General features: G+C 38.2%; 3 protein-coding genes across 3 annotated transcripts; 2 read left to right on the plus strand and 1 right to left on the minus strand.

The window, feature by feature from the left end:
- Positions 1-3738: 3738 nt before the first annotated feature.
- On the plus strand, positions 3739-4691 carry LOC121783860 (protein LATERAL ROOT PRIMORDIUM 1-like). The gene has a single exon (XM_042182035.1). It carries the CDS (start codon positions 3753-3755, stop codon positions 4689-4691), a length of 939 nt encoding a protein of 312 aa, XP_042037969.1. The 5' UTR covers positions 3739-3752.
- A 2648-nt stretch (positions 4692-7339) lies between these two features.
- On the plus strand, positions 7340-8280 carry LOC121784211. Its single transcript, XM_042182375.1, has 5 exons — positions 7340-7384; positions 7469-7547; positions 7628-7699; positions 7955-8105; positions 8196-8280. The coding sequence occupies exons 1-5, from the start codon at positions 7340-7342 to the stop codon at positions 8278-8280; spliced, it is 432 nt and encodes a 143-aa protein (XP_042038309.1).
- A 1660-nt stretch (positions 8281-9940) lies between these two features.
- On the minus strand, positions 9941-11826 carry LOC121783855 (protodermal factor 1-like). Its single transcript, XM_042182030.1, has 3 exons — positions 11604-11826; positions 11318-11534; positions 9941-10470 (listed from the first exon to the last, which is right to left on the minus strand). The coding sequence occupies exons 1-3, from the start codon at positions 11770-11772 to the stop codon at positions 10140-10142; spliced, it is 717 nt and encodes a 238-aa protein (XP_042037964.1). The 5' UTR covers positions 11773-11826; the 3' UTR covers positions 9941-10139.
- Positions 11827-13475: the final 1649 nt, after the last annotated feature.

Raw genomic sequence — 13475 nt, forward strand, 5'->3', positions numbered from 1 at the left:
TATTCGGTCCAATGCATACATGTGAATACGTGTTTTTAGTTCTTGTTCTTCTTTCTTTTGCTTGTGAAATAAGTAAACCATGCCTGAAATTTGTCTTAACTTTTTCTCTTTCTTTTTCTTTCTCTTTATACTTGAGGACAAGTATGTTTTAAGTGTGAGCAGTTTGATAAGGCTCATTTCATGCATCGGTTTTGGGGGTAAAACATATACTACTTGATCGGTTTATCGCGCAAACAAGTGTTAAAATGTGCAGAAATGATACTTGTCCAAGGCAGCAAGGCCGAACTGATCAAGCACGTACAAAAGGCGAAAAGGCCAAAAATCGAGGGAGTTGATCAAGGGGCGAGGTCAAGCAGTTAAAGTGGGGACCGCTGGTTTCTAGAAGGAAAACGTGAGGAAATGGGCTGGATTTGGCGCACCATTCTGTTACCCAGGACGACGTTCTAGAAGGGGACACGTGCCAGCTTGTGAAGACGCCAGGACGAACCGATCAAAAATTTGTTATCCAAAAGTGTCGTTATTCTAGAAGAAAGAGCACGTAGCAATCAATGAGTCGCTCATCCTCTGCATGAGTGAATATTCCCTGTCAAGATCATTATTCCCTGTCGGCGTAACTTAAGTTTCCCGCTGAGATTCTTCTCAGTTTACCGCTTTCTTTATTTTCGAAGTGTTAGCTTAGTTTATTTTCACACTGTAATCGTATCTTAGTTTAATCGAAGTTATTCTCTCTTTTAAATCGCGCATTTACTTTTCTGTTATTACCTGCAATTTACTTGACCCAATGTTTAAATTTCTGTTGATCAAGCTAGCTAGGTTGAATTCTGTCTAGATAAAAACCGTAGTTAAAACTCCCAAGTTAAAGCGTGGCAGCAGCCAACCCCCTGTTCACTACTCACACACTCGACACACCAACTTCTCTGTGGGATCGACCCCGAACTTGCCGCTTTACTGTTAAAATAGTACGAAATCGGGAGTTATAAATATTATCTTTGGCGCGTTTCGGTTCGAGGATTGATTCGATTAAGTGGCAACGAAAATTTGCTAACTGGTCCAACTGATTCAGTTATCCTCCATACAACTTGATCCAATCTTAATCCGTGCATTTCCGAGCCCGCCACTTGGACACTCCATATCGGTTGAATATATTAGCCTTGAGGAACTTCAGTAACCTCCTTTGCTTCACATGTTGAAGGCGTCTTCGCCTCTATCCACTTTGATACATAATCTACGACCACCAGTATGTAAGAATTTATGTAGGAAGATGTGAATGGACCCATGAAGTCCATCCCCCAGACATCGAACACTTCACAGACGATTACTGGGACCTGGGGCATCTCATCACGAGTAGAGATTCCCCTAGTCTGCTGGCAGCGGCCACAATTCTGGCAGAACTATTAAGCATCCTTGTTCAACGACGGCCAGTAAAATCCACTATCTGAAACCTTCCGTGCAGTTTTTCTTGGGCCATGCATGACAATGGTCCAGCACGTCCCTATGTTCCCATCCAGGAATACATCTTCTAATCACATGATCTGAACCCATCCTCCAAAGGTATGGATCATCCTCGCTCCTGATTTTCATCCTCTGGGCCCGAGAAATATCTGGTGTACTGGGCAGCTCTCCTGTGACTATGTAGTTTGCCAGGTCCGCAAACCATGGCTCTGCATTCAGCTGATACTTCCCTTTGTCCGAATCTCTTGGACCGGTTATTGCCAACACCTTCTCCCATCTAATAAGTCTCGAGGATTCTCCCATGCAATATAGATGTTCCTCGGGGAATGCATCCGGTATAGCTTGATTTGTATCCCCATGAAATATTCTGCTTAGATGATCGGCTACCTTGTTCTCGGTCCCCTTCTTGTCGTTCACTTCCCAGTCAAATTCTTGCAGTAACAACACCCATCGGATTAGTCTTAGCTAAACTCCTTCTTCGCCAGTAGGTACTTAATCGCTGCGTGATCAGTGAACACTATCACTTTCGACCCAAGTAAATATGGTCGAAACTTTTCAAAGGAATACACAACAACTAACATCTCTTTCTCCGTGGTGTCGTAGTTCTTCTTGGCTTGGTTAAGACTCTTCGAGGCGTAGAAAATTACATAGCTCTTCCCATCAATTCTTTGACCTAGCACTGCTCCAACGGGTTTAGTCGCTAGCATCACACATCACCTCGAAGGGGTGATTCCAGTCTGGAGCTCTGATTATATGGGCAGATACAAGCTTGTCTTTCAAAAGTTGGAAGGCCCCCTGACATGCCTCGTCAAAGTAGAAATCCACATCATTCTGAAGGAGGCGGGTAAGTGGCCGTGCAATTTTTGTGAAGTCCTTGATGAACCTTCGGTAGAATCCCGCGTGGCCCAAGAATCCTCTTACTTCCTTCTGATTGGTAGGATAAGGGACTCTTGAAATCACGTCCATCTTTGCCTTGTCCACCTGAATACCTCTCTCCGAGACGACGTGGCTCAGGACAATTCCCACCTGAATAAATCTTTTCTCGACATCTCTGTAGCACTATATCCAAGTTAGCCAGACAGGTTTCGAATGAACTCACATAAACTGTAAAATCATCCATAAAGATTTCGATACACTCTTCCAGCAGGTCCGAGAAGATGCTCATCATGCACCTTTGCTAGGTACCTGGTGCATTACACAGGCCAAAAGGGCATTCTTCTATACGTATACGTCCCAAATGGACACATGAAAGTCATCTTCTCCTGGTCTTCCGGATCTACGTATATCTGGAAATACCCACTGTAGCCATCCAAAAAGCAGAAGAATTGCTTGCCCGCTAGTCTCTCAAGCATCTGATCAATAAAGGGCAACAGAAAGTGATCTTTTCGTGTAGCCCCGTTCAACTTCCGATAGTCGATACACATCCTCCAGCCCGTTACCAGCCTTGTGGGCACAAGCTCATTCTTTTCATTCTTCACCACTTATATCCCTGAATTCTTCGGCACCATGTGGACTGGGCTTACCCACTCACTATCTGAGATCGAGTAGATGATTCCCAAGGAAAGTAGTTTCAGAACTTCCTTCAAGACTTCTTCCCTCATGTTTGGGTTTAGTTTCCTTTGTGGATCCCGGTAGGCATATGCTCCTTCCTCCAAGCGAATATGATGCATACAGAGGTCGGGACTGATTCCCACTAAGTCCAATAGAGTCCACCCTATAGCTTTCTTGTTTCTTCTGATCACTTCCAGTAACTCATTTTCCTGTCCCTGGGTCAAGTTGTTGTTGAAGATTACAGGGAACGTCTCGTTCTCCTCCAAATAAGAATTAAATTAAATATTAATTTAATATTTGTATAAATAAAATAAAAATTAAATATATTTTGAGAATTTTTAAAACTATTTTAGAAATAGAATATTTTGTATTGTTAATATATTTATTAAATTTATTTATATATTATAATATTAAAAAATGTAATATATATGTATATTAAATATAAAATTGCATGTCTTTTTTTTAGTTATTTATATTATAAAAATAATTAATGAAATGTCAAATTATGTGTCAAACATGAAGAATAATAGGCAACAATTGTACCAAGGTCAAACCCATTGAGCCAGCCCATCGGATTTCGTGTCTAGTTCTAGGGTTGCGGGCTAATCGAGTTGAAAATGTTCAATCTTAACCCTTTAAAATTTAATAGACTACTCAGGTCAGCCCACATCGCCTCTTCCGCCGCCGCCGCCGGCGATCTCTCCTTGGGCTTCAATGCCGCCCCCTCCGCCACCAACTCCGCCGCAGGAATGTGGCCCTCCTCCTCCGCCGCCTCCCGCCACATCAACTGCGGACTCCCCCCGGAATTCTTCTTCGTCGCGCCGGCCTCCTCCTTCCACCACCACGCCGAGCCCGCCACCACCATCAACTTCGACCCCCACTCCCTCAACGTCGGCGTGATCCCCCTCCTCACCGCCTCCCCTTGCATCCCCGCCGCCGCCGACGACGACGCCGCCCGCAGCCGCGGCATGCAGCTGTGGCAGCACCAGCAGCTGCAGCAGAAACCCTTGAACAACGCCGATCACCCCAATCTCACAAGCGGCGGCCCCGGCCCCTCCTCCGCCGCAACCGCCACCTGCCAAGACTGCGGCAACCAGGCCAAGAAAGACTGCCCCCACCGCCGCTGCCGGACTTGCTGCAAGAGCCGCGGCTACGACTGCTCCACCCACGTCAGGAGCACCTGGGTCCCCGCCGCCTGCCGCCGCGAGCGCCAGCTCATGGCCGGAAACGCCGCCGCCTCCTCACAATCCACCTCGGGTACCAAGAAACCCCGCCTCGCCGGCGCCTCCCAGACCACCACCGCCTCCCACACCTCCACCTCCAACACCACCCCTCCAAGAAGCTTCGACACCACCTCCAGCCATCTAGACGCGAGCTTAAAAGAGACATTACCAGGGCAAGTGCGTGCGCCGGCAGTGTTCAAGTGCGTGAGAGTAACAGCGGTTGATGATGGTGAAGATGAGTTTGCATATCAAGCCGTGGTCAAAATAGGTGGTCACATCTTCAAAGGCTTCCTATACGATCAAGGGTTTGAAGGGAGGGAGAGCTTTCCGGATATATCCGAATTGCATCTTGGCGGCGTCGCAGGCAGTGGCGGTGGGAGGCCCGCCCTCGATCCGTCGGATATCTACGCAGCATCCGGGGGAGGGTTGCTCGGTGGATCGGTTTACGGAAACCAAATAAATTGATTCACTACAATTGGAGGATAGGGTTCATCTGAATTTATGATTTAGATAACAACACCCTCTATTTTCTTGTTGCTAATACTATCTTTTTCTAGATTTTGGTAAGTAATTAATTAACCCCATCTTTTGTGTTGTTCCAAGTTATGGTTTCAGCTCGGGGCTCTACTCTAGGCGTCCCTAATCAAGAAGAGTCTCATCATTTGCCCAAAATAGATGACTCCCTTTTACTATCTCAGAGTAATTTCCTTAATACTGTTGATATATGTCATGTCCAAGTTTTGCACCTTTGTGTAAAATGAGAGCTAATGTGCACAAATATGAGGTGGAAATTTCATGACTTCAAATGTATTGATAGGAGTATAATGTTATTCTACTATATATGCTCTTAATTTGTTAATGGATCATACATGTATATGGTCTTATTTCCATTTATCTTTCTCAAATTTGATTAAAAAAAAAAAAAAAAAAAATTTAATAGACTACTCAGGTCAGCCCACATATTGCGAGTTGCACTGACATTCCTACCACCATCCTATTACCCCACTGCCTTGCGTCGTCTCGCCTCAGCCGCCATGTTGCAATCTTTTATGGAATTAGACTGATTGTTGTCATTATGAAGCGTAAACCAGGATCAATTCTCATAAATGTAGCAACAAGACGTCAAAATCTAATATATTATTGTTGGATATTGTGTGTAATTGAAGAGAGAATTAATGGGTACAAATATTAAATAAAGAGATAAAAAAGTTGAATATCTAATTCAAGAGAGAAAAAAGTAATTGGGTGTATTAATAGGAAAGAAAAAATCTTAAAAAATGTATCATCTTATTTAAGACAAATTCACGAACTAAAAAGGAAAGTGTATTATAGTTGTGATCAAGAGAGTATTTGTTTCGAACATTTTGACATAAAGTTATGATAAAATTGAAATACTTTATTGATAAAGCACTAGCTAATTTAATCCAAATTCTTTGACATAGTATTAAACAAGTTCCTTAAATTGGTCTAAAATTTTAGAATGTTGTAATCAAAATACATAAATGACGGTTTCATTGTAAATCTCCACGTTTTACTCCCATTTCCATTTCTGATAAAAAAAAACACCATAAACTGCTCCTCTCTATCAAATACAAATGCCCACTTTTCACCACCGCCGCGGCGGAGGAGGAATGAGCTCCGCCTCCAACTCGTTAGCTGTGGAATGAGAAACATCAACTCATGCCTCTTCGCTCGCTGTCTACGTTTTGGTAATTTTTAATTTTACAATGAGATGATCTAATTCAATCGCTTACTGTTTCGACTTTGTGTTTGCTTTATATAGAGGGAAAAAAATCCAATTGCATATCGCCCGAAAACTCGAGCGGCAGCATCGTTTTCGACTTCACCGCCCTGCGAAAATAAGCCCCGAAAATGCGATCGATGGTGGCGATGATGATGAAGATTACTTAGTTTTCCTCTTCAGGGAAGATGGAGCTATTGATATCATAAACGACGAAAATGTAACATATGCTCACATTGTAACGGTCTCATATTTACCGTTACAATATGAAAAGATTGGAGTAAAATTATTTTTATGCAATAAAGAAATGAGGCTAATTTAGGAATGTTATTTTTGTTTAATTTGTCTTGGCAGGATGAAGAGAAAGAGAGCAGAGCAAAGATTGTGAAATGAAAGAGATGAAGAAGGATGAATTGGAGGATTGTGATTCTAATATTTCATTTCCAATGTGAGTCCAAAATTTTTACTAATTTGAATTTTGTATATATGTTAGTTATATTTAATTTTATTGAATAATGCAGATTGAAAATTGAGGAATGGATGTGGAGTAGCAGGAAAATCAAGGTGTTCGTCTACACTGCTATAGATTCTAACTTCAAGATGTAGTGTTCAAAATCTTTTTTTGTTTGATCAGTTTTAGTTTTCATAATAATTGTTAGTCGATATTTATACATTGGAAGGAGAACATTGATATTATGTTTTTATTTAAAATATACGCTTCAGAATTATAATAATTAACCCATTTATATAAAGTTATTATTTTGTTCTCAATTAATAAAATATTAAAATAATTTTAAAATTATTGAATATACAATTATTATTTATTTTATCAATTAAAATTCTTACTTTCCTTGTCTTTTTAAGACAAATAATGCATTTATAAATTTAATTAATAAATACAAAATCAAGATTCGAATAACTTTGATATTTATCTGAACTGAATTTAATTAATCAATATTAATTCCAGATAACAACTTTGATATTTATGGTACTAATATGTGATTGGGATATTGACATCTAATATTATGAAACTTTTAAAAAGTTGGATTTTTCTTTTTTGCTTATCTTGTGACATTGTAGTCTTAAACTACTGCAGAGATTGATTCATTTTCCTTTTTGCTTATCTTGTGACATTGTAGTCTTAAAAGGTTCCGAGGTGAAAGAAGAATGACGAGAAAACCACCACTGTTGGTCGACTTGTGTGTTAATTTGGCGATAGACAATGTTCGGTATCTAGGAGATGTTGGACACACCGACGACCATCTCTTAGAACGCACGCATTTTATGCGACTGCACACACTTGATGCACACTTGGAAGAAATTTTTCAAGGACAGTTTTGGTGAGGATAGCTTCAATACTCTCGTTGCGAAGATGGAGCAGAGGAAAGTAACCTTCAAATGGATTAAGTTGTATAAGGTACTCGACTTGCTCCATTGTAAGTATAACGCAACCTTTGCCCTCCGGTTGTGTTATATTTACATCAGTTATACTTTAAATCAGGCAAAGCTGAAAGAGAGGGAAGAGGCTCGACAAAAGTCTATTGATCGCTTAAAGAAGCGATATCAAGAAGAAGATGCAAGTCAGTACCTTTTTCGATCTCCTCTGCTACGTACTAGGAGATCTTGGACATAAACTTATACTTATTGGTTAACCTTGTAGGAAAAAGAACTAGACAAATACAGTTGTGTTCGAAGGTTTCACCTTCTAGCAAGAAACGAAGCTATTGGGGCGGTACTTACTTCCTTCGCCTTGGCTTAACTATAACATGTTTTTCGATTTTTGGGATCATTAAGTATAGTAAGTGTTTTCTTTGAACATCCTTAAGTGATAACGCAAGCAATATTTACAACACGAAAAGCAGCATTATGAAGAAGTCTAAGGTCGAGTTCATTAACAGGTGACGACTTATATGTTACCGGTGAAGCAATTTTCTACTCGCTTTTAGAATTAGTATGTATCCACCTTTTAATATGATGGATTGGATAGAATTGGTACAGCATTTATGTGAAAAAGCTGTAATTCATCAAGAAATCGTAGAGTTCTTACCCGGTCATCCTAGTAATGCTTCTTACGCTGCTTTCGTTGTGAAGAATTTAGCTGCCATGAAAAGAAGTAAGGCTGTGATCAAGAATCATAGGTAATACTAACAAACTCGGTAACATGGTTTCGTTCTGTATTGATCCCTGTGTCTCCTGTTCGTATTAACCATGTTCTGCGTGTTTATTAGTGTTTTGTCCAAACCGAAGTCCGTTACTGCTTCGTCGTTGCCATCATGGAACAAAACGATCGAGCCATTTCGAAGGAGATTCTGAACATGTCGAGTTCTGTTTCTTGCATATGTAACTTTTTTGTACGTAAGTACTGATTGCAAGTCACTCCAAGAATTGATGGTGTATCCAAGAATTGTACGTAACTTTTTTGTACATGTCGAGCCATTTATGATGGTGTTTGCTACATATTTTACTACCAGCTTATATAATGTTTTTGATCTCAACCTTCGCCACATCCAAGAATTGATCATCGTGGGGTAGGACAAGACGATAAAGTATATTTAAATACTCTCTCCATCCCACAAAAGATGTCACACTTGTGGGACGGTTAGAGATTTTAGGATGTACTGTTTTGTGGGTTAGGTGGAAAAAAAATTAATTTTTATATCATTGTGAGAGAAATTTTTTTCTAAAAATGAAAATGTGACTTGTTTAGTGAGACAAACTAAAAAGTAAAGTGAGACATCTTTTATGGTACGAAGGGAGTAATTAATTTTAACAAAACTATGTTAGAATCAAAATAATTCTATCTTATGTTGTGTGTTATGGCTTGCTTCTGCAAATATAAATACATCAAAACTATCAATATCCTTTTGTAATTGAGGATCAACAACTTCATATCATATTTATCTATTTTAATCATGTTTAATTGTTATTGATTACCACGTAACTTTTTAGTAATTTGTGGTTGTGGCTCTTGTTCTAGCACTAAAAGAATATATAAAAATTCGGTGTCTTTTAAAAAGAAATTTATCTATTAACCTTAAATTTCAAATAGCATGATGAATCACTAAATAAACATTACTATCTTTCATCATTAAGAAGAAAGTAAACAGTATCTTTCATCGTCTCTAAAGTCCCTGTTTTTAGGGAACGAGTAGAGTTTGGTACTCCCTCCGTCTCATATTATTTGCACTTTTCTTTTCGATAGTAAATTTGAGATTGATTTTTTATAATTAAATTAGTTATTTAAATGTAATGAGAGATCATTTAAAAAGGAAACACTTGATTAACTATAATATAGGAGTACATATTTTATGCATAATAATATGGGAGTAGTTAATTTTATTTATCATTCATAAAATTTTAATTATATTTAAAATTCAATATTTTATAATTATATGTTATCATTCCATAAATTTTAATATTTTATGTATAATACTTATCATCTTAATTATTAATTTATTCATTAAATTTCAATTATATTTTTTAAAAATATTCAATTAAATTTACATCTATATTTAAATTTATTCAATTAAATTATATCTACCGTGCATTAACTGAAATTCAATTCGTGAATTGATTTTTCTAATCACATAGGTACATCATATTAATTGCTTGCGTGCACCATCAAATAATTTCCATATTTTATTTAATTACCGCAATCAAAGTATTCATGTATGCTTCAAATTTAGTATAGTTCGCGATGTGTATAGGCGTCGCCACATTATTGAATATTAAAGATGACAGATGCCGAAATGAAACCAAATACTGATAGGATCTAGTAATTGTTTGATATTAGTATCTTCGAATTTTAGCCTTTCCGATTTCTATTCTCCTAAAATATATTCCCTCCGTCCCAAAATAAACGAGTTACTTTTCTCTCTCATACTTTGTTCTCTCTATTTTAACTCTTTAAATATCAATTCCTTAAATTTTGTGCCAAAATAAATACTTCGCTTATCTTGAGATGGCGGGAATACCAAAAAAATATTTGGTTCATCATGGTTTCTTCCTCTACATTCAGATTCTAGAAAATATATTCCATTCATTCCAAACTACTTGAGACATGTCTATTTGATATGAAAATTAAGAAATCAGTGCAAAAAATCTGCTACAAAACATAGCAGTTGAGTACTCAACAATACAATAGAAATAGAATAAAATCTCAACCAAAATATTCAGAGTGTGGGATAGGTTCTGGCCTCATTAGCGAGCTTGAAGAGGTGCGCCTGAGCTGCTGCGGCGTTGCTGGAGGTGATCGCCGCCGCAAATGCATCCCTGACCTGCGCAGACGTGTAAGGGAATTTGGCATCAATCATGGAATTCAGCAGCGCAGCCGTGCCTTGTCTGCAGATTTCACCGTAACCGTCTGTTCGCGAGTTGGACAGCGCCTGCAGCAGGTTCATCTTCGCTCCCATCCCGGGAATGTTGGTCACGCCAAACGCGTTCCCCACCGATCCCCACCACCCCAACAACCCCCATATCGCACTCGGGTGCGTCTTCCAGTACCTATGTCCAAGGGCGGAGCCAGGAAATTATCTTAGTTACCAAAAACATATTTGGAAAATTTCGAGTTATACTTTTCAAAGCACGCAAGGGCGGATGCAGAACAGTAGATCGGTAGGGGCTATGTCTACTAAAATTTATTCGAAAATATACTACTCCCTCTGTCCCAAGGAAGATGACCCCTTCCTGGGACGACACGAGATTTTATGCATATTAATTTTAAAGTGTTAAAGAAGGGAGAGAGAAAGTTGTTGGATATTTAAAAGTAGAAGGAATGAATAAGGTAACAGAGATAATTGATTGTTGTGTTTAAAAGTAGGAGACATGTAAAAAGTAAGAGAGAGAAAATGTTGTTGGGTGTTTAAATGTAGGAGAGATGAATAAAGTAAGAAAGAGAAAAGATAATTGAGTATTTTAGTTATTTCCCAAATAAGAAAGGGGTCATCTTGATTGGGACGGACGAAAAAGGAAAGTGAGTCATCTTCGGTGGGACGGAGGGAGTATTAGGTGTTACGAATTACATAAATTTTGCATAAATTAAACTACAATATATAAAGAAAAATGAAAAAATATTGATTCATTAGGGGCATAAAGCCCCTTGATTGTTACATGTGTGTCTGCCGCATGTAATAATAGTGAGATACAATATGAGATAAGCCACAGTAGAATGTATATAGGATTAAATCATGAGATATAATCTAATCTGTTAACATTATGGAGGCATGCCAAGATACATTGTCACTGGCTGAAATATTAAAAAAAATGTAACCGAAAAAGAGATGAGAATTGTGAGGACCTTTAGTCACACGTAAATATGGCAACCAAACAGCAAGTGGTCTAGTGTACTCACGTGCATGTATAGGGAGGCGAGGTCGGATCGGAAGGTGGTGAGGGTACTGCAACGCCAGGTGTGACGGTAGATGGCGGGTCCGAGGTGGATCTTGGGGGAGAGTGGTAGTATCCGCTTCCGGGTGATGACGGATTGGAGGCGTGGTGGCCCCCGTTGGCTGGGGGAACACCGCAGTTAGCCGGAGAAGGTGTTGAAGTTGCTGGAGGGGTGTATGAAACTAGAAACACATGTTAGTATTCAACATTAAAAAAAAAAAAAAGAAACAGCATTTGAAGTATATGCTTACTTGGGTTTGGATCAGAGTAGAAGAAGTTCTTCTGATCCTCAAACTCAAACCCACTCACCACACCAATCAAGGCAAACAGAATCACTAAACGGCGTTGTTGCATTGCTATTAGCTTTGAAGAAGAATACGAGAAGGATAAGGTGCAAGGGAAGGAGCGTGTGAGCGCCATCTATATAAAGGACCAGTTTATACATTGAATCTATTTTATTATAGCATCGCATTAATTTATTTTGTGCAGATTTAACTAACACACACCTAACTGTCTCAATTTATCTAATTTTTGAGATTAGCCTATTATCCTCTTAATGAGAGCCCATAAGATTCTACAACACTCTACAACGATACTTATACTCAAAAGGCGATTCCCTCGCCCCCGCACCCCTGCCAGACAGAGCAGTGAGGTGTAATCTCAGTCTGTTCTTCGAGGAAGCAATCGCGCTTCCATAATTAGCCATTAATTAGGCCAACCACAATGGCTGAAACTTCCACATAGCCTTCGCCGAAATTCAAATCTGATGAGACCTTATACTCAATTATCTCCTTAAAGCCCAGGGATATCTGGACTTACTTGGTCTTAAACTCAATTTTAGTATCAATTACTCTCTTCGGCCCCATTATTTGGCACAATTTTTTTCTTTGTATGTTCCCAATTAATTGACACCCTTACTTTTTTGTTGTTTTTTTGCAATGGACCCCACATTCCACTCACATTTTATTATAAAATTAACGTATAAAAGTAGAACTCACGTTCAGTTAACTTTTTTTCACTCGATTTTCACTACATTTCTTAAAACTCATGTCAATTAATAGGGGACAAGAGGAGTATTAAGTGTTTTATTTAGAAATCAATTATCATTGTTAAACTCCGATAAAATCAGTGTTTTAAAAACCGGACCGGACTGGTCAGTTCGACCTGTCCGACCGTGAAACGGTAGGTAGTCCGGTCCGGTTTACCTATTTAGACCAGTGTGAGGTTGAGCCACCGAGAACCGTTTGAACCGGCCGGTTGGACCGGTCTGGCCGGAAACCGGTTTTTGTTTTTTGTGTTCAAAATTTTAAAATCTTGTTCTTGGAAGGGCTTGAACTCATGACCTCCACTCCAATTAACGATAGCTTAACCACTCCACCACAAGCCCCACATGGAAAAATAAAAACATTAAACAATGTTATACATAGAATATTAATATTTTTATTTAAACCAACTAATAATTCATTTATTTTATATTTTTAATGTAATTATTTATTATGATACATATAATTATCATCCTCTAAATTTTATCTATACTTTCCTAGTTACTATATTATTACTATAACGCTTAGTACTATCGTTATATTATACTCCATCGGTCTCATGTTACTTGCACTGTTGCTTTTCGGCAAACTCCTTACACTATTTATTGTTTAAGTTAGAATTAATGCATTCAATTAATATGTTAGTTTAAGTTAAGAGCTCCTTTATTAAGTGATGTCTCAGTACACTTAAAATTCTAATTTAATTACACTAAAAAATCAATCCCAAATTTACGGCCTAAAATGAAAAGTGCGAACAACATGGGACGGAGGGAGTAAGATTCGATTTTTTCAATATATTTATTTATTATAGTTTATTATTTACTAAATATATATTTTTATAGCATATATTTAATTTATGTAGCCTAACTATTGATATTAAAGTATACTTTTGTTTAAACTAACTAATAATTTGTATTCGATTATTCCACTACATACATTTTTTTTGAATTAATATAAATTTGATTTATTTTTATATGTAAAATATTTATTTTTTATTCACACTAACTAACAATTTGTATATTTTATTATATTCACTAAATTTTTATGTTTTATATTTGTATATATACTAATTATTTGTAA

The sequence above is a fragment of the Salvia splendens genome, chromosome 21 (genome assembly GCF_004379255.2).
Source record: "Salvia splendens isolate huo1 chromosome 21, SspV2, whole genome shotgun sequence".
NCBI classification, from domain to species: Eukaryota; Viridiplantae; Streptophyta; class Magnoliopsida; order Lamiales; family Lamiaceae; genus Salvia; species Salvia splendens.

Bases quoted from the DNA above. Each gene is read 5' to 3' on its own strand.
- LOC121783860 (XM_042182035.1), top strand. From the start codon at position 3,753: ATGTGGCCCTCCTCCTCCGCCGCCTCCCGCCACATCAACTGCGGACTC.
- LOC121784211 (XM_042182375.1), top strand. From the start codon at position 7,340: ATGGAGCAGAGGAAAGTAACCTTCAAATGGATTAAGTTGTATAAG. The intron at 7,548-7,627 runs GTCAGTACCTTT...TTAACCTTGTAG, and splicing joins ATATCAAGAAGAAGATGCAA to GAAAAAGAACTAGACAAATA. The intron at 8,106-8,195 runs GTAATACTAACA...CGTGTTTATTAG, and splicing joins GCTGTGATCAAGAATCATAG to TGTTTTGTCCAAACCGAAGT.
- LOC121783855 (XM_042182030.1), bottom strand. From the start codon at position 11,772: ATGGCGCTCACACGCTCCTTCCCTTGCACCTTATCCTTCTCGTATTCT. The intron at 11,535-11,603 runs GTAAGCATATAC...ATGTGTTTCTAG, and splicing joins CTACTCTGATCCAAACCCAA to TTTCATACACCCCTCCAGCA. The intron at 10,471-11,317 runs GTGAGTACACTA...CCTTGGACATAG, and splicing joins TCGCCTCCCTATACATGCAC to GTACTGGAAGACGCACCCGA.